Source organism: Lepidochelys kempii, chromosome 7 (genome assembly GCF_965140265.1).
Source record: "Lepidochelys kempii isolate rLepKem1 chromosome 7, rLepKem1.hap2, whole genome shotgun sequence".
Lineage (NCBI taxonomy): Eukaryota > Metazoa > Chordata > Testudines > Cheloniidae > Lepidochelys > Lepidochelys kempii.
Window position 1 is genome coordinate 11,364,797 of NC_133262.1, and position 27,484 is coordinate 11,392,280.

General features: G+C 45.9%; 1 protein-coding gene across 4 annotated transcripts in view; it reads left to right on the plus strand.

Moving 5' to 3' along the window:
• The first annotated feature begins 22,952 nt into the window (after positions 1-22,952).
• The window catches only part of PPP4R2 (protein phosphatase 4 regulatory subunit 2), a 39,165-nt gene continuing 34,633 nt past the window's right edge, over positions 22,953-27,484 (plus strand). Inside the window, exons 1-3 of one of the 4 annotated variants that reach the window (XM_073351130.1) lie at positions 22,954-23,131; positions 23,549-23,699; positions 23,872-23,953. In XM_073351130.1, coding sequence (XP_073207231.1) covers positions 23,952-23,953 — 2 coding nt within the window. In that variant the 5' untranslated portion in view covers positions 22,954-23,131; positions 23,549-23,699; positions 23,872-23,951. The other 3 variants (XM_073351128.1, XM_073351129.1, XM_073351127.1) reach the window with 3 other exon arrangements.

The following is a 27,484-nucleotide window of genomic DNA, read 5'->3' on the forward strand; positions in this document are numbered from 1 at the left end:
GGTCGTGTAAATTTTTGTTCTCAGAAGAGAGTGGCAGTGCACTGAAGTTTGAGAGCCGCTGGCAGAGGTGCATCGGTTCTGATTACATTTTGAATGGGAAGGGTTTTGAGGTCCAGGGTGGGCTCTCCAGAAAGAGTGAAACTAAATGAGAACCTGACCTGTCCATTCCAAAAACAGATGTTTTGACACGGTTCTATTTTGATGCAATTGTGTTTTACAGAAACACTTAAGGTTTGTTTTCATTCCAGTATGGAACAAAACCAAACCTTGAAAGTGCCGCAAAATGGAATTATCGTTCTTTAGCCAGCTCTAGTCTTGGGCACTTGGACCAACAAAGCCAGATCTGTAGCTTTAATTCCATCTGAGCAATATCTAGCTGTACATCATATTGTCTGTGTAGTTGCGCTCGCTTACCCTTAGAGGGCGCCTCTGGCTGGCTGCCTCTGACTCCAGTTCTTCTGGGGCTCCACCCTTTGGCCAAGTCACAAAGTTCAAACCCCTTCCAGAGTATCCTGGACAAGTTCAAATTAATCTGGATAATTCTTTCGTCCCCTTGGGCTACTGAAGTGGTGGTCTTGTACTTGTAAAAATTTGTTTCGGACCTTCCCTTTCAGGAGCCTGCATTGCCCTGATTATCATTGTCTGTTACCCTGCCCTGGGCCAGAGAGACTAATCTTTCCTCAACTGAGCTCCTACAGTTTACTTAGTATGGCTTAGTTCTGCCCCTTCTGTCTGGGAGCCAATTAGCTACTCACCTCCAAGTGCAGAAGAGCATGCCTAACTGGGTGTATTTGTTAGTCTTGTAGGTAATGGGGGTTAAGTCCCATCTCAGTTCAATTGCACACAGGAGTACACTTACCAAAATGTGATTTAGGACTTTGCTAAATGCTATGGGAGATAATAAACTCTTCCTCCTCCGCATTTGAAACAATTTGCTAAATTTTTCCATTCATTTCTTCTGAGTATTTGGATAGTTATTGGTTGTCAAGATCAATTTTTGTTTTTAAAATGTCTTCTTCGTAGGTACTAACAAATTTCAAAGGGCAGAGGATATAACATGGAACTTTCAGCCCAGCTTCAGATCCTAACAAAATACCTGTTCTAATCACCATTTAAATGTTTTACAAATGATGCTGCTATGCCAGAGAAACGAAAGTGCTCCTGAAAATGCAACTACAAACTCGGCACTAAACGGTATTTCATTTACTAACACATTATTATTATTATCTGGAAAGCAGTTGTCCTCACTGGTTCCTCCTGGACAGGATTGTGAGATGTATGCAAATCCATACTGTACTATAAAGCGATTCAAGAATTTCAGGGTCGCGTTAGTCATTTAATGCAATGATAAATTGGCATTTCCCATCTGAAAACTGAATGAGCAGAAAGGTTTTTTCTATAAACCTGAAGAATTTATGAAAAATGCCTTGTGTTGCACAATAATAATTCATAATATCTTTCAGCGGAGGATCTAGTGCTTTACCATTTTATCCCCATTTTATAGATTTAATGTTATGTGACTTACCCAAGGTAACACTGAGTTACGCACGTATGGACTTGTTTACACAGACAAATTGTACCACTGTAACTATACCAGCACAGTTAAAGTGGTATGAGCCCCTTAGTGTAGACATAGCTGTAGCAGTAGAAATGGGCTTATTCCCATAAGAAAAAGGGGATAAGCTGTCCTGTTTAAGCACACTTGTACTAGTGTTCTTGCATCTACACTTGAGGTTATACCAGTAACTATAGGGAAACAAATCATTACATCCCTAACTGAAATTCTTACACAGGTACAAAATCTGTGTGTAGACCAGGCCTTAGTGACAGAACTGACAACAGACTCAGTCCGCTACTCTAACCACTAGATGTGCTGCCGTCGTCCCTCCCACGGTGTGATGGCAGGGAGCCAGACAACTCAGGAATGTGATGGTATGGTTTCTATATTTCATGGAATGAATGTCACAGTATCCTAAGCAAGGTCCCTTTTACTATGGATCATGCAGCCAGGCAAATGACTGCGTCACTTTGCTTTTGTAAAGTTGTTCATAAATCTACTTTGTGCCATGCAAATGGCCAGCTGAAGGCTATGGAACGTGACTTCCAAATGGGGGAGGGCGGCACGGAAAGCAGCTCAAAGAAAACTGACTGATCCCCTGCTGGGGTGGATCTTCGGACTTATTGCAAAGCAAGTGCCTTCTCCAGCTACACATCTCCAAGCGTAGGGCTCGTTTTGGTGCACCTTAATAAATCCTGAGTGGAGCTGGGGCAGGCTAACCTGGACCCCTACTTCTGCACACATTAAAGTCTTCAAGTGGGAATGGTACAAGTCTAGGTTTTAACTTGAATGGCACCCTGGTTCATGATAGCTCCCTGTAAGAGGTTTTCCGTTTCCTAGGTTGGGGTATGGAGGGGAGGAAAGCTTGTGGCAGCTGGCTGTGTGGAGAGAGACAGTTCTTCCGGCATGTGCTTTGCTATTGACTGCTAGTAAATGTGCATTAGAGAATGTGGATATAGTGTACTTACATTTTAAGAAGGCCTTTGACAAGGTCCCCCACCAAAGGCTCTTAAGCAAAGTAAGCTGTCATGGGATAAGAGGGAAGGACCTCACATCTTCCCTGAGTGCAGATCTGGTCGCCCCATCTCAAAAAAGATATATTGGAATTGGAAAAGGTACAGAAAAGGGCAACAAAAATGATTAGGGGTATGGAACGACTTCCATATGAGGAGAGATTAATGAGACTGGGACTTTTCAGCTTAAAAAAGAGACAGCTAAGGGGGCATATGATAAAGGTCTATAAAATCATGACTGGTGTGGAAAAAGTAAATGTGTTGTTTACTTCTCACAACACAAGGGGTCACCAAATGACATTAATAGGCAGCAGGTTTAAAACAAACAAACAAAAGGAAGGATTTCTTCTGACAATGCACAGTCAATCTGTGGAACTCCTTGCCAGAGGATGTTGTGAAGTCTAAGACTATAACAGGGTTTAAAAAAGAACTAGATAAGTTCATGGAGGATAGGTCCATCAATGGCTATTAGCCAGGATGGGCAGGGATGCAAAACCTTGGTCTGAAGTGTCCCTAGCCTCTCTTTGCCAGAAGCAGGGAATGGATCACTTGATGATTACCTGTTCTGTTCATTCCCTCTGAAGCACCTGGCATTTGGCCACTTTCGGAAGACAGGATACTGGGTAGATGGTCTGACCCAGTATGGCCGTTCTTATTTTGCTATGAACTTGTTCGCCTATCTCTGCGGTATACACTCCTGGATTAATTGATATTACATCAATTAGTTACAGAGTCTTTCAGTGTACTAATCAATTTTAGTTCAGACTAAATTGAAGTGCCACACACCTTGCTGTCACACTCTAATGAATTAAATTATTCTAGGTCAGGTCAAAGATCCCTAGATACCTAATCTGAGCTTGATTAACTAAAAGCAAAGGTAACTGCTGGGCACATGCCTTACATCATTTTAATCAGTTAGGCCTATTGATGATCATGCTGTGCCTTGGGAGTTCTCCAGTGTATAATTCCATGGAACCTTTAAAAAGTCTTACAATGCTAGGACTCAAGAAGCAGACTTTCTACTGCTGCTGGGGGACAACTACACACCTTCCACCCCAGGTAGGACAAACCTTCGTCCCTGACAGGATGATTCCAGAGGATCTCATAGCACTGAGTTTCTGTCTTTTTCCCTTCCATTTAGAGCATGATCTGGCCATAATATTGTCACTCTTCGGTTAGGTCACTCTAAACTGCCTTAGTATTAATGGGCACGTGAAACCTGGGAGTGAGTGATCTCCTACAAATCAAAAAACTGCAATATCTCAGCACAATAAGGCTCAAATATGCAGTCTTAATTGTGCATTGCCTCACTAGGGGAAGTTAGAGCCCAATTCTGCCCTCTGGCATATGGGCATAATGAATTCCTATCAGGCCAAAGTCTGCTCTGGAGTTACAAAAGTGTAATCCCACTCCCTGCGTGCAGAGATGGATTAATATTATCACATATGGGGCCTGATCCTTCATTCTCTGGGCACTCAAAATTCTCACACAAGTGGGAGTTTTGGGTTTCCAAGGAAAGTAAGATCAGCTCCAGTCATGGTTTGTTTTCCTGTTTGTATTAAAATTCTAGTATTAAAAAAAAAAATCACAAAAACAAAGTTACATGTAATGAGTAAGTGAAAACGAAATGGGTTTTTGTCAAGTTTTTTTATTTTCTTTACTTTAAAATGTATTGAATCAGCTTTACGCCTAAACTTAAGGGGTCAATAAACAACCATTCAAAATCCTTGATCTTACACCTGGATTCACACATGTTGAAAAAATCAGCAACATGCACCATATGAAAATAGAAGGTAAGAATTCTCAACCGTGTGGTAATTACCGTTGGACGAAATTGCTTTGCTGGAAAAACAAAACCTGGGGTAGAAAACAATTTGACATGAAAGAAAGTCTCATCACTGTAATATTGTGTGACTAGCAACAAACATACCTGCCAAAATAGAAAAGGAGGTGCAGTGTGCTTAACCCTCCGTAAATACTCAAAAAGCAACACAAGAGGAGCTCATACAAAGCATAGCCACATTCTGCACATATGATCTCTCTACTCCAAGGATCTAAAAGCACTTCACAAAGAAGGGAAAATATCATACCCATTTTACAGATAAGGAAGCTGATGTCCAAATGGGTTAACTCAAGGTCACACAACAAATCAATGGCAGGGCCTGTTATGTGCTTTATATATTCCAGCTGGGATTTTATTTGAATATGTCTCCATTTCAATTTTTTTTAAATATCCCACTTTCTCACCTTTTGTTTAATTGTCCTCCCGCCTTCCCCCCCCCCCATTTTTTTCCTATTTAAAAAGGGACCTAACTGAAAAAGGAAAAGATGGGGGTGGGGGAAAGCATTCTCTTTTAATTTTTATTTTCCCACTGGAATAAAGTCCACGTGTGATTTTTGTGTTACCTTTTCTCAATTAAAGAAAAAGTAAAGAAGTGAGGGCCAGTGTTATTTTTAAAAGTGGAAATGTTATTGTAGCTCTGAAAGTAACACTTTCAACATTACACATTTTCAGCAATAAGGGAAAGTTCTATCAGCGATACATGTATACTTACACTGGTATAACCTCTCATGTGTGCACTCTTATTCTGCTATAAAAGTGGCTTTTTTTGCTTTGCAAGCTAAATCACAGAGAGTCACTTTTATACTGGAATAAGAATGTCCATTTGGGAGGCTTATATCAGTGTAATTATATCTATTTAAATTCACACTTGAGGTCATACTGAAAAATCTTTCCCATTTAGACAAAGCCTTAGACCCTGATCCTGCAAACTCTTATGCACTGTACTAACTTTATTACATGAATAATTCCAGCATTGGGGTTTTAGGCCGGGTCTAGACTAGTATTTAAAAGTGTGATGTTAGACCATGTTATCCAGCTTGATCTAACTAACACTTTCAAAACTCGGGCCAAGACAAAGTGATTGTTCTCTGGCATGTGCTTAACTGGTTAAGGTCAAACTTAGGCTTTAACTTTTTTCATGATAAATTTCATTTTTGAATAACTGGCATTTTTCAACAAAAAGACATTGCATTGAATGCTGCTGCTTACAAAGTGGATGTCTACTTGACCATTTTGATTGGGTAGAGTTTTACGCTCACTTTGCCCAGGATAAAGCATTGCACAAGGGGGAAAGCAGTACAGAAGTAGGGCCTGAATATTAGGTTCTTTGTTAACCAATGTAAATTGGTCGGACTTAATGCCTCCATTAAGTTAGTTAATTAGGGCTCAGTGCTTAATTATGTTCTGAGGATCACAGGACATAAAGTTTTCTTTCCCCCAACTAAGATTTATGAACATATTAAAGTGAAAATATATAGAAAGGGAAGGGTTAATAATTGATTCCTTTCTGCTCCTCTTGTGTAGTCATCAGATATACAAACAGAATCATTCACTGTTTTCTTCAAACAGCAATATGGAGACTGGGGCAAACCTCTTATGCACACAAATGCTATTAAGGTTTCAGAGTAGCAGCCGTGTTAATCTGTATCCACAAAAAGAAAAGGCGGACTTGTGGCGCCTTAGAACCTAACAAATTTATTTGAGCATAAGCTTTTGTGAGCTACAGCTTATGCTCAAATAAATTGGTTAGTCTCTAAGGTGCCACAAGTCCGCCTTTTCTTTTTGCAAATGCTATTAAGTTTCACAGCTGCTCATACAATGTTGTTCCACACTAATTTTACAATCTGTGAAATCCAAACTGATAGCGCAGCATGTCGATGAGGAAAATGACAAAGTGAAAGGAAAACATATCCTAAAAGAGGAAAACATCACCAGAATGCTGAGTTGCAGGGACTGTGGTGCGACATAGGTGTACAAGGATATGGATGTAACCCTTCTGCCCGTCAGAGTTGGCAGCAACAAGGGCCGGGTTCAATATCTAGGGGTTCCATTCCAATAACACAATGCAAACCGGCTCGAGCCCCCACCCAGTGACCTGGGACAAATATATACCACCCCCGCTGGGCGCCTCCAAGAGGCAATACTTCCCCTCTCGCAAGCACATAGTCTGAGTGTAGCAAAAGTCTTTTAATAACAGAGAGAAACAATGTGGCATTATGTTGGGGAAACACCACCAACCGGATTCATAACACAACCCATGAGCAAAAACAACCCCACCCCGGGCAAATTGGGGCATGCCCTTTTCCCTTTGGTTCTTGAGTCCAGCAACCCCAAAAGTCCAATGCCCCAAAAGTCTCTGTCCCTGGTCAGGGCAGCACCAGAGTTCGAAAGTTTATCGGCGGAGCTTTACCTCCCAACCTGGGTGGAAATGGGACGGGGGTAAGCACAGCAACCTATAACTAGACTTCTAATTAAATCAAAATTAGCTCTGATATTCCACAGTGGAGAGAGGAGGAAGTGCAATCAGCATGTAAGGCCCTCACCAAGGGGCCCATGCCACCCAGTATTAATACTTGTCCCCAGCCTCTCTCCATTCACACAGTTTTGGAACCCATGACCCTTGCCTAGCGAGTGCTACTTAGATGATGGTGAATCCCTCCATCGTAACAAAAGGCCACGTACAGTTCCAAGCACAGTTCCCATAATCGGGGTAATAACAATTTATTCTTCCTGCCCCAATAACAGAGACACTGGGGATCCCACAGCAGCCAAAGTGACCATTTGGGCAGCTATGGTCTCATTCTAGGCGTGGTGGGTGTGCCTATGCAAATGAGATCGGCCCCTGAAGTTCTTTTCCACAACTTGCCACACCTCACCACCAGATGTCAGGGTGGAGCTCATCCTGACACTGCTTACATCCTCCCCCCAGCCGAGACTTTGTCGTCCCGACAAATCACACTCCCTTTATACCAACTCATTGGTTTCCTCCAAAGGGCCTCAGGAAGCCCACTTTAGCTTCCACAAGCCTGTGTGCTAAATGCATTGGCTCCTCACTAGTCACCCCAGGTGCATCATAAGTTAACCGTTTCACTGGTCTTATCACCCTGTCTCGTCTATTGAGAATCTTTGTTGCCGAAGTAAGGGGAACATCCTCTTGAGTGACGGATGGAGAGGCTTCCCTGGAGGGTCCCTCGGCTACTGGCGTAGGCCCCTGCACTCCTAGTTCTAACGCTGGAGGGTCCAAGGTGCCCAGGACATCCTCTACCTGTCTGTCCCCATTGTCCAATAACCTGTGTGTGTCATCACAGGGGGGTCTCATCAGCAGCACCGGGGTATCAGAAAGGGGCCTAAATAGTTCCGCCATTGGGTTTAGGGCAGAAGAGGGAAAACTCTCGTTTGGTTCAGCTGATCGAGACTGAAATCTTGTCTCCATCCCTGGATACACCAGGGTTGTGTCTTCCTCCTCAGACTCACTCTCAGATGTGCAGAATAGGGGTAAGTTAGCTGCAGGGGGCCCACTGTCTGTGTTGGATGGCGGCTTTGGTCTAGCACCTCTGTTCTGCCCGGCGGCCCTGCCGTGGCCCATCTCACAAGGGGTGCTTACCAATTCCCCCACAGGGAGCAAAAGGTTTCTATGCACCGTCTTTATTTGCCCTGGACCGTCTTCAGGTTTGATCTTGTAGACCGGCAGATCTCCCAGCTTTTCCATCACCAGGTAAGGTATTGCCTTCCATCTGTCAGCTATCTTGTGTTTGCCAGCAATACCCAAATTTCGCAGCAGGACTCTGTCCCCCGGCTGGAGCTCCTGCGAACGCACTCTAGCATCATATCGATGTTTGTTGCGGTCTGCGTTCTTCCGAGCCGCAGCGGTAGCTAAGCGATAAGCATCCCGCAGCTTTTCTCTTAGTCGGGATACATATTGCTGATGAGTTTCATAGCTATCTCCATCCTCTGATACACCAAAGCACAAGTCTATGGGTAATCTTGGTTCTCGCCCAAACATCAAGAGATATGGGGTGACTCCCGTAGCATCGTTCTTTGTGGCATTGTAGGTATGCACCAGAAATGCGACATGCTGGCTCCAGGTTGCCTTCTGCTCTGGTCGCAAAGTTCCCAACATATCTAATAGGGTTCGATTGAACCTCTCTGGCTGAGGATCACCTTGGGGGTGATAAGGCGTTGTCCTAGACTTTTTAATTCCTGCTATCTTCAGCACCTCCTTCAGAAGGTGACTCTCAAAATCCCGCCCCTGATCAGAGTGTATCCGAGCCGGGAATCCATAGACTGAGAAATATTTGTCCCACAATACTCGAGCAATGGTGGTGGCCCTCTGATCACGTGTGGGATATGCTTGTGCATACCGTGTAAAATGGTCAGTCACTACTAGAATGTTTCCAACATTCCTCTTGTCTACCTCTACAGACAAGAAATCAATGCATACCAACTCCAAAGGTTTGTTGCTGGTGATGTTCTTGAGATATGCAGCCCTCGTGGGCAGAGTTTTCCTTTGAACACATCGAGCGCAAGTCTCACATTTCCTGCGAACATCTTCAGCCATTCGGGGCCAATAGAACCTACTACGAATAAGTTCCAGGGTCCTCTCCATCCCTAAATGCCCAAAGTCATCATGCAGGGCCCTCATGGCCAGGGCTCTGTACTTTTTTGGCAGTACTAGTTGTGCTCGTTGTTTTTGTAAAGGGTCAGTGGTCATTCGGTGTAGCACTCCCTGAATCAGTTTTAGTTTGGTCCATTCTCTCAATAGTAGTTTACCCTCCGGGTTAGGTGGGACAACCGCAGTTGGGCTTCGCCCCTCCCTTTTGGCAAGTAGTGTATCACGAATGTCAATATCTTGCCGCTGGGCTTCTTGCCAGTCAGCCGCATTGAGCATGGGCAAAGGAGATTGGTCTAATGCAATATAGTTCACCGAAGCAGAAGGCATGCATTCAGGGGGCAGGCCCAAAGCTTCTGCAACACATCCCTGAAAGTCTTCACGGGCCTCTGGCTCTCGGCGACTCACACTGCAAATAGCTCTCACTCCATCTGTGGGTATCACAGCAACTTCTGGAGCCTGCGGACGCCTGGACAATGCATCTGCATCTACATTGCTTCTCCCTGATCGGTACTGAATGCTGAACTCATAGCTAGCCAAGGCGGCCACCCATCTCTGCCCTGTAGCATCCAGCTTAGCACTTGTTAACACATAAGTCAGTGGATTGTTATCTGTCCACACCTGGAACTGAGCACCATACAAGTAGTCTCGAAATTTCTCAGTGATGGCCCATTTCAAGGCCAAAAACTCCAGCTTGTGGGTGGGATAGCGAGTTTCACTATCAGACAATCCTCGGCTGGCAAAGGCTACAGGTTTACATTTGCCTTCCACTTCCTGGTACAGGACTGCTCCCAGACCCTCCAAACTGGCATCAGTATGCAGGATAAATGGTTTGCTTGGGTCAGCAAAAACTAGGACTGGAGCATGAGTTAGGCAAGTAATGATTTCTTGAAAAGCCCTTTCACATCTCTCATCCCACCGTGGCCCAAATGGTGCAAAGGGGCCATTGTGTCTCTGCACAGGAGGCTTTGGGGACCTCCCCTTATTCTTGGACTTAGATTTGTTCTTGCTGAACTGATGTCCCCTGGTAAGATCATTCAGAGGCTTTACAATCGTAGCATAGTTTTTCACAAATCTGCGGTAGTAGCCACTAAATCCAAGGAAGGTCTTGAGTTCTCTGTAGTTACTTGGACGTGGCCATGTAGTGAGTGCTTCTATTTTATCAGGATCAGTACTCACACCTTCTTGGGACACAATGTGACCCACATACTTCACTGAGGTTCTGCAGAACTGGCATTTGTCAATTGAAAGCTTCAGACCATAATCCTCCAACCTATCAAGCACTTTAAGAAGTCTTTCTTCATGCTCCTCTAAGGTTCTTCCAAACACAATCAGGTCATCCAAATAAACTAACACTTGCAGTAAATTCATGTCTCCCACAACTTTCTCCATGAGACGTTGAAAGGTGGCAGGTGCTCCAGAAATCCCTTGGGGCATGCGTTCGAACTGATAAAACCCTAATGGGCAGATGAAGGCTGTCTTCTCCTTATCTTCTTCTCCCAGAGGGATCTGGTAGTATCCACTTCGAAGATCCAACACAGAGAACCACTGGCTTCCCAGCAAACAGTCTAAGGCGTCTTGCACTCGAGGCATAGTGTACTGGTCGACCACCGTACGGCTGTTTAGGGTGCGGTAGTCAATACACATCCGGATTTTCCCATTCTTTTTGCGGACTACCACAATGGGTGAGGCGTATGGGCTGCGGGACTCTGTAATGATGCCATTCGCAGCCAGCTCCTGAAGATGATGTCGCACATCTTCCATCTCAGAGAGAGCAATCTTCCTAGATCTCTCCCTGAAAGGTCGAGAGTCATGTAGTCTGATATTATGCTCTACTCCTTTTGCACATCCCACATCCCACTCATGCAGTGAGAACACCTTGGATCTTTCACAAAGTTTCTTCCTCAGGCGATCTTTCCAGTCCTCGGACACTGGTGAATCTCCAAAGTCAAACTTTGCTGGGTCTATTGCCGGAACTGGAGTTTCATACTGGGGTTTTACAATCGACTCAGGCTCAAAGAGGTCTGCTATCTTTTGTCCTTGCTTCACAAAAATATCACGACTCGTTTCATTAGCAATCAGTATAGTCACCCTTTCCTGGGCTTCAGCAGGTAGGGTTATGACTCCACTGGGGACCAGCACTCCTTCAGGGAGCTCTCCTCCCATCGGCTGCTCTATCATTGCTAACGTCCCTTTACTGCCTTTCAGACAGGTACTCATGACAAGCACTTCTTGCTCCGTCCTTGCAGGCACTACTAAGGGGGTTGTGCCCGCGTACTTCAGTGCCCCAAGCGGTAGCTCAGATGTGTCCCTTTTAGCGCTCTCAATTTTCCTATAGGCTTCAGCACAAAGCGTATGGATCATCAGGGTATTCAGGTACTGGTCCCCAGCCCGCCTTCTGCAGTAATCCGCGAGTACCTTGAAGAGACTGGAGTTGGTCCCTATCAGCACAGACACATCAGAAGTCCCTTTAGGGTCAGGGCATATTAAGGCAGCTGTGTCTACCTCTTCTCTTACCCCAGCAACCTCCTCTGGGAATTCCAGGTGCACTATGACATACCCTTGATAGGGGTATTCATCCATGCTGAGGCCACATAGGCCAAGGCCAGTCAGTGGCTGTATAGGCAGGTGCCTAAGCATCTGTTGGTAGAATGACTGAAATATAATAGTCACTTGAGATCCAGTGTCAAGCACTGCTTTACACTCCACCCCTTCGATCCTCACCATGACCTCTGCTCGAGGCCCTATCAGTCCTGCAGGGATCCCAGCTGGACAGTCTTTTCTGGGGGAATCTTCAAATCCTGCAGACCTGGGGGGTCTCCGTCCCCAGACCCTCTGGCAGCTACCGGATCTCCCCCAACTGATCCTCAGCTTTCCATACACTAAGGAGGGGTTTTCTTCATTATGGCACTTGGCAGCACTGTGTCCATCCTGACCACATCGGTAGCAGAAGAATTGACCTTTCCCCCTTCGCCTGGGGGGGATGGTGGCTCTAAGTGCGGGCTTCTCAATCGCCACAGTTTGAGGCTTCTTATTCCTAGAAGTCTTAACTCGGTCAACGGTACTTTGCAGCTCAGCTATCCGTTCCGTCAGGACCTGCATTTGTTGGGCAAGTTCCTCTCTGGTGCTCACCATCAGTACACTGGCCATTTGCAGTGGTGTTGTGCTGGCTGGCTCCGATGTTTGGGCTTCCCAAAACTCACTGGCAGCCTGCCTTTCTTCCTCCTCTCGGACCTCTTTTATCAGCTGGGAGTAACTTGGGGGATGTTCCCGTCGTTCTCTTAGCCGGAGATGAAGTAGAATCGGGTTCTGATACTGAGTTCCTCTTACAATTTGAGCCAGTCTGGTCTGATCCATCTGCTCAGCAGTCACTGCTCCCCTCATGACAGCTCTCTGAAGCAGTCTCTCCAGTCTCTGTATGTAGGCTGAAGCCTTCTCGCCCTTTTGTTGTCGGGAATTAAGGAACTTACAGTAGCTGTCTTCAGGGCCCTCTATGCTCCCAAAGTTGTGTTCAAGGGCCTCTAGGCAGTCCTTCACACTGACCCCAGGGTCAATGAGCTTCAGGGTGCGAATCACATCTAATGCTGGGCCGCCAAGGCTCTCTATAAGGCATCTTCGCTTTTCTGCATCTGGTACGGCCCACTCTTGCAGCATTTCAGTGGTATGCTCTAACCAGGGTTCAAACTCCTCCTCCCCAGCAAATAATCTTAACTTACGACAAGAGTCTGACTCAGCATGGGGCAGCACAACCTTTTCCAATATTTGCCCCAGAGCTTTTGTCCAATCATCAGCCGAGGCTGCAGCCTCCGAGCTGGAAGCTGCTGAGCCAGGGCCCAACAAACCTGACATATTAGCCATTATACAAACAGTAATTTCCTCAAAATATAAGCACAAACAAAAAAAAATATAAATTGTTTCCCAATGTAGTGGATCACTCAACAGGTGCTTGCGAGGGGTACTGACCCAGGCGATCCCGGACGAGCCCCCAAAAATGTAACCCTTCTGCCCGTCAGAGTTGGCAGCAACAAGGGCCGGGTTCAATATCTAGGGGTTCCATTCCAATAACACAATGCAAACCGGCTCGAGCCCCCACCCAGTGACCTGGGACAAATATATACCACCCCCGCTGGGCGCCTCCAAGAGGCAATACTTCCCCTCTCGCAAGCACATAGTCTGAGTGTAGCAAAAGTCTTTTAATAACAGAGAGAAACAATGTGGCATTATGTTGGGGAAACACCACCAACCGGATTCATAACACAACCCATGAGCAAAAACAACCCCACCCCAGGCAAATTGGGGCATGCCCTTTTCCCTTTGGTTCTTGAGTCCAGCAACCCCAAAAGTCCAATGCCCCAAAAGTCTCTGTCCCTGGTCAGGGCAGCCCCAGAGTTCGAAAGTTTATCGGCGGAGCTTTACCTCCCAACCTGGGTGGAAATGGGACGGGGGTAAGAGGCACCTTACGTGATCTGAAGCTGACCGCCCCATAGCTCCATAGCGGCGCTCCGCTCCGCTCCACCAGCCGCCCCACGAACTCCTTCGCTCAGCTGCGCTCCGCTCCGCCAGCCGCCCCACGAACTCCTTCGCTCAGCTGCGCTCCGCTCCGCCAGCCGCCCCACGAACTCCTTCGCTCAGCTGCGCTCCGCTCCGCCAGCCGCCCCACGAACTCCTTCGCTCAGCTGCGCTCCGCTCCACCAGCCGCCCCACGAACTCCTTCGCTCAGCTCCATGGCCCACAAGCAGCTCCTGCCATCCACACACTGCTCCGCGTCGAACCGCTTCACCAGCTGTCCCGCAAACTGCTCCACAATATATCTTCAGGCTCCCCCACTACTTAACACAACACTCAGTGATTTCAGCTCTTAGGTGAATTCAGCTTATAGTAGGGGAGCCCCAGTGCTGGTGCACTGTCAGCCCAAAGTGAGCTCAGCAGCCTATAACTAGACTTCTAATTAAATCAAAATTAGCTCTGATATTCCACAGTGGAGAGAGGAGGAAGTGCAATCAGCATGTAAGGCCCTCACCAAGGGGCCCATGCCACCAAGTATTAAGACTTGTCCCCAGCCTCTCTCCATTCACACAGTTTTGGAACCCATGACCCTTGCCTAGCGAGTGCTACTTAGATGATGGTGAATCCCTCCATCGTAACAAAAGGCCACGTACAGTTCCAAGCACAGTTCCCATAATCAGGGTAATAACAATTTATTCTTCCTGCCCCAATAACAGAGACACTGGGGATCCCACAGCAGCCAAAGTGACCATTTGGGCAGCTATGGTCTCATTCTAGGCGTGGTGGGTGTGCCTATGCAAATGAGATCGGCCCCTGAAGTTCTTTTCCACAACTTGCCACACCTCACCACCAGATGTCAGGGTGGAGCTCATCCTGACACTGCTTACATGGAGGCAGATTAAGCTGTACAAGACCAAAACCATGTAAGCGCCAATAGGGAGCTCTGTGAACTCCAACAGATTTCCCACAACGTAATAAACATGTTAGCCTATGATAATGTAATATCTTCAGGGCATAGGTTCCATTATCTTTCTTGCAGCTCTGAAAGAAACAGTTCCAAATCTAGTAATATTCCTCTTTTCAACTGTCAGTATGATTAATGCTTTCTTCTACTGATTCTAAGTCTCAGATACCTGTATTTGTAATCAACATTTGGAGTTTTGCCTGATTTCCAGACTTTGGTTTTCAGTGACTGTGTGGGTGACAATACAGTTATGGGCCTGTGTTACCCTGCCTGGAATGGTTCCTGACTGTGAGTGCCATCCTCAAGGCAGACTGTCAAAAAGGAGGGCAGAGACCCCTACCTGGTTGTATATTTTATAATCAGACTTCGCCAACCCAGTAACAAATGTGAACTCCTGAAGCACTATAACCATCTTACCAAGGAGTCACAGGCAGTCCCCTTGGGCATTCCAGTTTACCTTGCTACCTAGGCAAGCTTGACTTAGTGATAGTTGGTTGCTATGTACCAAAGATCACAAAAGATACAGATTGCTTCCAGTCTCGAGAGACCAGTCACTTACCCCAGATCAATTTGTACCTCAGAGTTCACACTTAAAGACAACACTTGTAGTTAACCCTATAGTAAGCTAACTAATGATTTATTAACTATAAAAAAGAAATGATAGTTATGTACAGGTTAAAGCAGGCAACGTATATGCACAAATGAGTCTGTATTTTTAAAAGGTGACAGACTTGTAGAATCTGTCAGCAATCCACATAGGAGATGAGTTATATGGGCCTGTGGTGCTCATGCTTCACCAATATTCAGGAACATGGGCCCCACTCCACCAGTGTTTGGGCCTACATTTTCAGAGCCATCCTGTCCATAGGATAGACCGGGGCTTTGCGGGGCCCTGTGCTTCAGGGAGATGTGGGGTCCAGAGAGACCTGGAGGGTGAGCGGGGGGCCTGGCACTGGCAGCAGCGAGCGACCCAGCCCCAGCCCTCCCTGCTCCGCTCCGCCCCGCCTCTGCTACCCTTGCTCTGCCCCCACCCTGCCCCACTCCACCCCTTTCCCTAAGCCCCCACCCTGCCTGTTCCCACCCTCTCTCCACCCCCATTCCATGCCTTCCCCCAAGCCCCCACCTCCACCCTGCCTCTTTCTGGCTTCCATCCCTTCCCCCGAGTGATGCCGGGAGCCAGTGGGGTGGAGCTGGGCAGGCTGAGGCCGGGTTGTTCGCTTCTGCTGGTGCCAGGCTCCCCACTAACCCCCGAGGCTGCCCTGGACCCGGCATCCCCCTGAAGCATGGGGCCCCCCAAAGCATGGGGCCTGGGGCAGTTGCCCCAGTCCGTCCTATGGATGAGACAGCTCTGCTTAGACCCGTTCTGGGCACCACCAAAAATTATACAAACTTGGCGCCCATGAGCACTGAATGTCTTTTAGGGCTAACCCAAGTTGATCTCTGTTTCTGTTTCCAAGCTCCAGCCCTGTGAGAGTCCAAACAGCAAAAAGAGATTTAAAATGTTCTTGTCAGCTATCTTTATTTCCTTCTTCCAGAATTCAAGCTGATGAGATGAGCTTTTTTACATGGAGCACCTTCATGGGTGTGAGAGGACCATTAACCAAGTCTTTGTATCATGATATTCCACAATGGCCCATTTACTTTTGGTAGTCCTTGATGGGCCATGGACCATTCTTATTGGTTCACAGATTCAGAGCAAGCATTTTTACAGTTATAAAGCAAAACTTACATATCACCTTATAGCATGGGATACAGACATTACAAGTGAAATTAAAGCATGCAGCAACTTACAAGCATTCCATAGAGTCTAAACACATCCTTATAAGTCTAATACCTCTTTTGAATACTAACATATAGGTGAACTAGTTTGGTTTCCAGCTATGAATTTGTCAGTGCCTAGCTGAAGCCTACAACCTTGGCAAGAGCTGGCACCTGGTCTGCCAGTGTCACAGCCTGACACAGTGTCCTGCAACTGTTAACTATGTGATTAGTCTTATTACCTTGAATGGGATTACCCACATAAGTCAAGATGACAGGATCCAATGGGCCCAATTCTCCACTGCCCTGCTCCTTGCATAGTTATATATCTGTTCAAGGTGAAAAATGGTACCATTCTGATATGGTAGCGTTTTACTCCCAGTCTGCACAGATGTAAAGGACTACACAAGTTGCAAGACTGTGAAGAATGAGGTTTAGTGTGCTCCTTGGTTAAAACTCTCCTGCATTGTGAAGCAACATTCTTTCTTCTGTTGTACCAAGGACACATTACACTAATGTCTTATTTAATATGCCAAGATACACACGCAAGTGGTGAGTGCTACAAACCAGAGGAGCTCATTGAGGAACTGGTGCTGGTAAGCTGTTTCTTTTCCCTCTGACAGGTTTAGATCAGAGGCCCTTGGTTACTTCCAACTCATAAGATAACAAGACCCATGTGTGGAGAAGCTGCAAGTAGCCTTTTTTCTAACAGTCAGATCCTGTAGGGAGGAGTGTGGTGACTTACATCCTCCTGTAATTGTGGCAATGGTGGCCACTAATGACTTTTCCTACCTCCTAAGATAGCAATATCCTTCTCACACAGCAAAGCCAATGGACTGTATAACTTGTCAATAATGTAAAACACAAGTCCAAAAGACCATGCTCCAAATGCAAGTACAATAAGAAACTAGAATTTCAATCTGATCTTTAAATGAGAAGGGTCAGCCAACTAACATTGAGACAATTCTGCATTCATCCCCAGAACTTGTTTGCCAGGTTCTAGAAGACAAACCCGAATCTTCCACAATCCCAGTTTATGGCACTGAAGTATTTCTCTGGGCTCAGAAATGAAATATTCAATAAAAACTGTATTGGGGTTGTATAATTCTATTACAAATTAGGCTGATGAGGATTTGTATTTGATAGCAGTATAGTACCGAATGAAATATTCACAGAGTAGAGAAAACCCAGTCCTCGTTGTCTGTAACGTGCTTTTCAGTGAACTACATTGAGCTATTTTAACACAAGTTTCCTGGGAACTTTCTGTTTGTTTGTTTTGTTTTGACCCAGGCTGGTACATAATTTTTCAAATGGACACTTAGAATATGGGCCATAGGCTGATCTCCATAACACCAGTGAATGGAAGGGTGTTGCACAGGCCAGCTGATTTGGCCTACTAATGTTTCTGCAGTGGGCAATGTAACAGGGCCCATGCATACGTCCCAGTATGTCTGTTATGACTCATAGGCCCTTTAAAAACAAGTGTTCTGGGAAATGTAGTTCCCCCACACGGAACCGAGTCAAGGTCACGTGATCAGAGAATCAGGTGACCACCTTTGGGAACTTTATAAGGGCTAGGAGAGCTCTAGAGAAGTTAGTTCATGGGGGAATTGTAATGGATCATAAGGAGATAGTTAGGAGAAGCTTCCTCCCTCCCTGCTTGGTGAAAGCTGGAGACTTACTTGGCTGTTGCTAGTGTTTTGTGCTACTTTGTGTTTTGGCATCTCCTTTAGGTTAATACAGCAGGGCAGGCGCTAGGGAAAGGAACTTAGGCTGAACTGTGGTTTGACCTTTATTTTCCCTTCTCCTTGCTGGTGTATCTGCTCACAAGCCACAACACTTACATTTGCTACTGCATATCCATTCCTTGCCTTGAAATCCTTCTCCTGCCCTCAACTTAGTTGGTGGGCAAAATTCTCTCCTTCCTCCACTGCGGTAGAGCTATGATGCGGATCTCCTCCCGTTACGACAGATTTTGCACTAGTTCTACATGTGGCCCTCCCAGTGATGTTACTGGTTAAGAATATCAATGAATGAGAGAGCAGAATATTGCCCTAAGATAAAAGCAAATAAACATTGCTTTAATTTGTAAAGGTTTTTAATGTAATGATTTGCCCACAAGCGTGGCAATGAGCCACTTGAACTAACTGCAGCTTGATGGACAGTTTGCTATAGCGCAGACCCCCTGCTCCACCTTCATGTTCCCCCATGCACAAAACTAAAGTGGCCGATGGCAACAAATGCTACAAGGGCAAAATCACCAGTAATGAAAAATTTTAACAATATGGGGTGACCAACTTAGCAGGAACAAAACCAGTAATGATTTTCCCAGTGGGAACATTCCTTCCTCCTTTCACTGCCACTCAACTTTCCACTATAGATCTCCTGAGGGAGTAGCGTCGGCATAGCACAGGACTGGGAGCTGGGAACTCCAGCATTCTAACTCCAGTTCAGACACTGATTCCCTCCATGGCTTGAGCAAATCACAGCTTCTTTTCCTCAGTTTGCTTATGTGTATAATGGAGCTAATGATACTTAAAGGATGCTAGAATTACGTAATGTGCGGAAAATACCTTGCAAATGAAAAATGCTGCAGTATGCAAATCCTAAGTACTATTATTCTCATTAATGCTGTTTTTCTCTTGAAATTGAGTTCAGGGAGCAATGCTGTTTTTCTTTTTAAAATTGAGGAATGACCGATGGCATGAAAAATAACATTCTTTTGTAAAATGTTTACAGTTCAACTACTGCCTTTGGGTTATTACCAGGTTTCCAGATTCAGCCAGGGAGAACTGCAAAGTGTTAAATCTGAGATACTTCTATACGTTTGAAAAATATTTTAGAGAGTTTACAAAACATTTAGAATTCTTTTTATACAGTGTGTTTAAACTAAGCATATTTTTTACATTGCATCACAAAATAGCTGCTTTGTACACTATGTTGTAAATATGAAGTGCTAACTAGCATTATTCTCACTATTAAATAGTACTCTAAGGTCCAAAATTTCTACAAGGTTCTCAATTCTAGAACGCATGAAGTTCTAAAATAAGGGTTGTGGTTCCCTTCTTTGTAGAAAAAACATGCCTGAGGACATTGTTAGATTCTAGGAACTGGATCATCCCCGCCCCATGCCAAAACTCACACAGGGGAGCTTAGGTAGCCCTCAGCCAGAGCACTCTGTATTATTGTCAGGATTATTGGTTTTGCCTTTATCCAGAGAATAGACTGTACACAAATCTGGGTAATCTCCTATGCCACCACACCAGCTTCCTGGCAATGCAGCTCTAGTGGAGTTGTTCTATCAAGGACTCTGGACTGGACTATACAGAAAAGATAACACAACCTGAGGCTGTATTATCTTTTCCAGGAAATCTTGCTGGGGCTGGAGAGTGGACAATGTATGTCATGACCAGCCATGCTCTGGCCCTCCCACTCTTCCTCGTAGGCTGTCAAATCTCCATCTCATGCTATACATACTCTGGACTTTCAGGAAAAGTTGGTGGTGGGAGGAGGAAGGATGGTGCCACAGAGGCCGCTGATTCCCCCTTGCCCCTTTTTGTGTGAGAGGAGGGAAATCTATATGCACACGTCTCTGCATATACAGATCTGGGGTAGCACATGGGAGATGATACAGGCCTATTCAGGATTTTACCTAATAGTAAATTACAGCAGATGTGCCAGCTCACATATGCCTAGAATAACAGTTGACTGCAATATTTGGCTACTATATTTACAACTTCATTTTTATGGGCATTTCCATTTCCTTCTAGGAATAATCACCATGGGTGCCTCAATTCTACAGAAGTGTTCACAGTAGACACGTTTACTGGCTGGCTGGTTAAAATCTGCAGATCTGGGGGCTCAGATTCCCATGAATCCCAGGCCTCTCTGCTTCAATTTTAGGGACTTGTTCATAGGCCAGTTTACACCCCTGCTGATTCTGAGACCCAGTCCAGGGAAGTATGGGGAAGACTGCACAGATTTTACCACCACGCTTGCAGAGTTGTGGTGTTTGTCCTCTGTGGGTTTTTGTGTAGGGAAATTTATGGACCATTACAAGAATATATATTGAAAAGACATTTCTAAAACTGCTTTTAGAAGTCCATCACACTTCTTCAGTATCTGTATTCACTTCCTGGATCTGTTTTCTCCGTCAGCGGAGGCTGTCATTTCAGTTAAACTTCCCGGCAGAAGTCCCATTTGATGATGTTCAATCTAATGTCCTCATCCTGTAAATTCCTACATATGTGCTTAATTTTAGGCATGTGAGTAGTCCCATTGACTTTAATACATTGATGGGAACCACCCATGCTCAAAATTAAGCACATTGCTGTTTGCCAAATCAGAGTTTCAAACTGAAAGGATCAGCTTTTCCATTACAAGTAATGGAAAGCATTGAAAATCTGAGTTTCTGTAATTTTTAAAAATATTTGTTTGCATAGTTTTGTTCAAAAACTGTTTGATTAACTAACATTTCTTATTTATAAACTCTTGAACATAAATTTTCTGAGGTAAGTCAGATCAAATGCGAGTGACCACCTACAGCTGTTAAAATACGAGTCAATGCATGTGTGCATGTATGTAATTAAGGATAGCATCCTACATTTCATTTATGGTGCAGAGGTACACACTGTGGAAAATCATACATTTGTACAGTTGTGTATGTTTTTTTCATGATTACTGGTGGAAGTGTGTCCTTTAATGACTGGATATGGGATTCAAGATGTTAGATCTCAAATAAGGAATATCCCTTTAAGTTTGGTTGGGCGGTCATCCTACTACAACCACGTCTTAATTCTATTAGATTTTAATATAAGAAATAATTATTTAGTTTTAACACAGATGGTCAGTTTCACAAATACCTGAAAGCTATAGAAAATATTAATTCATATGATGGTACACAGTGGTATTATAGTACAAAGCATCTTTCACATGGCATCTTTCATATACAAAGTATTGCAAAAATACTTTACAAAGGTAAATAATATTGTAATAGGCAAATAGCAAAGAGAGATAAGGGACAATTAAGTGGCACAAGGAAAGGAGAACAGCTATGTATTCACCACTTCAGTTGGAGTGCAGCTGAGTTTGGAAGAAGTGTGTGGGAGGTTTGGTAGCCCCCAATCTGAGTGTGGAAGGTGTGTGTGTTGGGGGGGTTGGGTAGCCCCCAATCTGAGTGTGAAATGTGTGTGTGGGGGGGAGTTGGGTAGCCCCCAATCTGAGTGTGAAATGTGTGTGTGGGGGGGAGTTGGGTAGCCCCCAATCTGAGTGTGGAAGGTGTGTGTGTCGGGGGGGTTGGGTAGCCCCCAATCTGAGTGTGGAAGGTGTGTGTGTTGAGGGGGGTTGGGTAGCCCCCAATCTGAGTGTGGAAGGTGTTGTGTCGGGGGGGTTGGGTAGCCCCCAATCTGAGTGTGGAAGGTGTGTGTGTCGGGGGGGTTGGGTAGCCCCCAATCTGCGTGTGGAAGGTGTGTGTGTCGGGAGGGTTGGGCAGCCCCCAGTCTGAGTGTGGAAGGTGTGTGTGTTGAGGGGGGTTGGGCAGCCCCCAGTCTGAGTGTGGAAGGTGTGTGTGTTGAGGGGGGTTGGGTAGCCCCCAATCTGAGTGTGGAAGGTGTTGTGTCGCCCCCAATCTGAGTGTGGAAGGTGTGTCGGGGGGGTTGGGTAGCCCCCAATCTGCGTGTGGAAGGTGTGTGTGTCTGGGGGGGTTGGGCAGCCCCCAGTCTGAGTGTGGAAGGTGTGTGTGTTGAGGGGGGTTGGGCAGCCCCCAGTCTGAGTGTGGAAGGTGTGTGTGTCGGGGGGGTTGGGTAGCCCCCAATCTGAGTGTGGAAGGTGTTGTGTCGGGGGGTTGGGCAGCCCCCAGTCTGAGTGTGGAAGGTGTGTGTGTCGGCGGGGGTTGGGCAGCCCCCAATCTGAGCGTGGAAGGTGTGTGTGTTGAGGGGGGTTGGGCAGCCCCCAGTCTGAGTGTGGAAGGTGTGTGTGTCGGCGGGGGTTGGGCAGCCCCCAATCTGCGTGTGGAAGGTGTGTGTGTCGGGGGGGGGTTGGGCAGCCCCCAGTCTGAGTGTGGAAGGTGTGTGTGTTGAGGGGGTTGGGTAGCCCCCAATCTGAGCGTGGAAGGTGTGTGTGTTGAGGGGGGTTGGGCAGCCCCCAGTCTGAGTGTGGAAGGTGTGTGTGTTGAGGGGGTTGGGTAGCCCCCAATCTGAGCGTGGAAGGTGTGTGTGTCGGGGGGGGGGGGTTGGGCAGCCCCCAGTCTGAGTGTGGAAGGTGTGTGTGTTGAGGGGGTTGGGTAGCCCCCAATCTGAGTGTGGAAGGTGTGTGTGTCGGGGGGGGGGGTTGGGCAGCCCCCAGTCTGAGTGTGGAAGGTGTGTGTGTTGAGGGGGTTGGGTAGCCCCCAATCTGAGCGTGGAAGATGGGGGGCTGAGTAGCCCCCCAGTGTAAGTGTGGAAGGTGGGGGTCGGGGGAAGCCCCACACTCAGTGTAGAAGGAGGAGAGCGGGAAGGTGGGAAGCCCCCTGGCTAAGTATGACCGGGGTGCGTGTGAGGGGTCCCTAGGCCCAGGCCTGGCCACAGACGCCGGCCCGCGCCTAGTACCACCCCTTCCCCCTCCCGCCCCCGCCAGGTTGTCTCTCCGAGAGGCCGGGCGGTCGCAGCCCGGGCCCCGCCCCCCGCGCGGCCCCGCTCCCAGGGGGAGGGGGCGGGCCGTCGGGCGCGCGCACGGTGACGGCCCGGGCGCCATGTTGGAGGCTTGCTGAGCCCGCCGCGGTGTGTGTTTGTGCCGCTGCCGGTGCCTGTTTCCTGTGCGGGGCGGGGGGCAGGAGGCGGGAGCGGCGCAGAGAGGGGGCAGCGGCGGACCATGGACGTCGAGAGGCTGCAGGAGGCGCTGAAAGGTGGTGGCCGGGCTGGGGGGGTCCCCACGCGGGGAGGGAGCGAGCGAGCGAGCGAGTTCTCCTCACCGGGGGCGGCAGGACCCCCTGCGGGTGGGGTCCCTGCGCTGAGGGAGGCCATGGCCCCCCCGGGGCAGGCGAGGTGGCAGCGCCCTAGGCTGGGAGGGGAAGGTGGTGGAGAGGAAAGCCCCCCCCCCGCCCCTCTGGGGAGGCAGAGCTCTCTGGGACATGAGGGGAGAACGGGGGGGGGATGCCTCCCCCCCCGGAGGGGCCCTGGGCTTCAGGGGGGCGGCTGGGGGGTAGGGCCTCCAGTGTCTTTTCTCCCCCTCCTCCCCTTGCCCTGCTGGAGCCCAGTGCCCCCCTTCCCCCTCCCCCCCGTGTGCCGGCCCCCCCTCTCACCCCTGCCCTTTCTCTCCCCAGCCCCATTCGTGCTAGCCTCAGCCTGCCTCCCTGGACGCAGCCGGAGTCCATCAGCCTCTCTCTCGTGGCTGTAGCCGCTCCAGAGAAGTTGCAAATCAACTTCGAGTGACTTACTGCCATTCAGATGTAGACGGTTCCCTCCTCAGAAGCAGTAAGAGGCTCGCAGGGCCCTAAGGTTGCGGCTCGAGTGGGGTGGAAGGGGGTGGCTCTGCTTTCCAGCACACTGGGACTTGGAAAAGCTTCACGTGGGAGCTGCATTTGCAGACCAAGTCCATTAATGTCGATTGGGATTTTCTCCTCCCCCCACCCCCTCTTACCTGCAGATTTTGAGAAGAGGGGGAAGAAGGAAGTGTGTCCAGTACTGGATCAGTTTCTTTGTCATGTTGCCAAAACTGGAGAGACAATGTAAGTCTGATCCCTTCCCCACTCCTCTTACCCAGTTGAGACTTATAAGAACTCTCTCAATTTTAGGCCCAGAGATAGATTGAGTAATGCCCAAGTTTTGTTTGCATGTAGGTTGATTTGGTGTGCTGAATATATTCTCCTTCATTCTAGTTGCTGAAGACCTCTTGAGTTTTGTTTATTTCCTTTCACACTTAGAGTTGGTACACATTAGTCTGATGTGATTGAGAAGTTTCTCCTTGTGTTCAGGGTCATCTGTCAGGTTTCGTTGATCCTATTAAATACAATAAGCCTGTTGCTTTTTCTGCATTTTATATAATACTCATATCAGTTTTCATAGCTTGAAAGAGGAAAAGTTTAATATGTATTGTGATCTCTCTTTTGATGTGATGATATCTGATAGCATGGTTCACAGATGTGAATTACATGATTAATTTTTGCAGGCTTTGTGTTGTGTACTCACAGCCTGTGTTGCATACTTACAGGCTGTCTTGCATTTAGTTGCTGCTTTTTATGTGGAAGGGGGAAAAATATTTAGGTGCTCTCCGCACAAGAGGCATTTGGGAGCTAACTTGTTACTCTCCATTTCATTAGGTCCTCATTTCCCAGTCTGCACACAACTGCTCCCATTTCACTTTCCCCAGACTTTCTTTCATAGATCAACATTAACTGGGGCAGGGGCCATTTGGTTTTTTTTGGAAGGGACATTGTAGTTATAAAGGAGCTAGAATATCTCTCTCCTTGTCAGGGATAATCTCTGGTGCAGTACTGGGTGACTTCCTTGTTGTCTCACTATTTGGCAGGAAGGAGAAAGGCTTCCCTGGATGGATTGCTGGTGTGTTGCTCGCTTTCTGGCTCTCAGGCTGCCTCCTTGTTTTTGAGGCCTAGTACAGCCAGAGTACAGGCTTCAGAAAAGAATATATGTCTATACTAGTGTTTTATTAGGAACCACTGATTCACAGAGGCTTTGTTCTAATTTATACTGTGTCTAAGTTGCAAGAGATCTGTTTTTAATGTAGTGTGCTATTCCTGCTTGAATTTGTGGCCTTGAAGGGAAAGCTGAAGTTCTGAAATGTACTTTGCTCTTTGAATCAAAGGCTTCAATTTAGCAGAAAAAGGCACAACTGTAATACAGATATTTTTGCTTAATGAATCTTTATGCTGTCTTATTTTAGAAGAAATTATACTTTTATAAAGTGTAAAATTACTCTTTAGGTATGCTAATTGCTTACATTTGTCTGAAATTTTCTTAGACAGGAAAACAAAAGCCTTTATCTACTTTCTGTTTTGGAAACTATAACATATTTCTAAAATTGATTGCAGGGGAAATATTTAAGAAATCACTAGTGATAGGGAATTTAGAGCCAGGCGATACAATGTAACTGTCTCTGTACTGTTAACTTTTGCTTGCTTTCTGTTTGGGAAATATGTGGATTAACTTTGTACTCAGTTGCACAAACAAAGGCCTTGATCCTGCAATGGGCTTTGTGTTATTTGAGAGACACATTTTTCACACTTTATACAAATGATGGCCCGATACATTCTCAGTAGTTTCTTTCTCTGTTGTTATCCCGCTGTGTTTTTCTAAATACTCAGATATTTCAGTAGCTCTGGGCTGTTTAATAGTTTCACATTTGTTGGTAACAGTTCAACAAGTCTCCACTGTTCTCCTTGTACACAAACAAAGCAATATTTGGAACTACGTGTACACAGGCTTCACCATACATTTGATTCTGCTCCCATTAGACCTCAAGATCTACATTATTTCTTCGTCTAATATTTTGCAAAATTTATTTACCCATTGCATATTGAAATATTCAGAGGCAATGTTTGTTAAAACTGAAACCTAGTTCCAAGGGTTGCTAAACCTCAGTATCGGGAACACAATTATTTAAATAATTAGGGCCCTCTTTTTAGGGAAGGTCCTCAATGTTGGAGATTCTGCACATTGGCAACATTTCTTTTATCAGTGGTATGTGGAGTTGTACATATTCCTGCTGACATATAAGCTAGTGAACAAAAAGGATTTGTATTAGTGGGGAAAGAGGTAAATGAGATAACATGAGGCAATTTTGCTTTCTGTCTTGCCTCAGTTTATTGTTATGCCTCCAGTTTTAAGGTAGAGCTGTTGTGGCTTTCATGATATTTCTTTTCAAACTTTATATATACTTTATAAAATAAGGTTTAAAGAATAGGTGTTTTCCTTCTGTGGTAGCTGTATTTTCTGGTAGGTAAACAGTTACTAAATTTAATTAGTATGGCTTTGAAAATTAAAATGAAATATGTCTAGAAAAAATGGTCCTGAGGTTCTCATAGGAGCATGGACGTGCTATATATTGCACATTTAATAGCCTACGTCTTACTCCTGAAAACACTAACTTATGAGAGTTGTTCCATCTGACTCACTGGGACTTATTCACCTGAGTAAAATTACTTGGTGTGTGTAGGATTGGACTAGTAATTAAAAATTTTATAGGTACATTGTGAAGCCTGGGTATAAATGTGCAAATGCTAAACTTGGTTGCAAGGATTTGCAGCATCTTGCAGTAAAAGCCTGATCCTGCACCAGCTCAAGCACATGCATAACTTTACTTATTGGAATCTATGGGGCTATTACTGTGAGCAAAGTTAAGCATATACTTAAGTGTTTGAAAGATTGTGGCCTGAATTTTTAACCAAGCACTATGGAGCTATGCAAAATGATGTTGGTTTCTTGTAATTTGAGACGTATACTGAACAAGAATTATGCCCAACCCACACTGTCTGAGAACTGGTGGCTGCAGGCTGTTTCCTAGTACCATCTTATTTGTAATGTGCATGTGAAACACCTTTCAGCTAACAGTTTTCAGCAGAAAGCAAATCTGCTGCCTAAAAGCCCTACCTGGAGAGCTGTGAAGTTGCACAATTGTTTTCTGCCACTCTGTAGGCCTTAAACTACATCATTCAGTTATAAAGAAAAATAATCCTATTGTATCACTCCTGCAGCTGCACAAACCCTAATGTAATGTAGAAAAACACTGTTTTTCAGAAAGTCTCTCTAGGTGACTGGAGAGCTAGTATTTATGACATTTTCAGTATCGGGGAAGTAAAATCTGATAAATTGAGCAATTTTTGTTGAAGACTTCTTAAAACTAGCTGTGTGTGGGGAGGGGGTTGTTTAGTATTGCCACTTAATTCAAATGCCTAACAGTTGAAAGAAGGGTCTCTGAATTAAGGATTCAATTCTCTGCCCCTTCAATTAATGGCAGAAGAGCTTGATAGCCATTTCTTTGGGTCCTTTGAGGAAACATGTAGTAAAAACAGGGAAACAAGGTTGGACATTCCTGGTAATTCTAAGGTAGAAAAAACAAGCGGAGTTTTAAAAAAGTTTTGGGATGTCTTTATACACCCCAAAAAGCATAGATTATCTTTTCCCCTCCCTTCTGCCTTAGGCCTCCCCTCTCTGCTGCCAATTTAGGTAACATTTAAGTTTGCAGTCTTAACAATAGTTTTTCCTATTGCAAAAGATATAATGCAGATGTTTTATTAGTTACC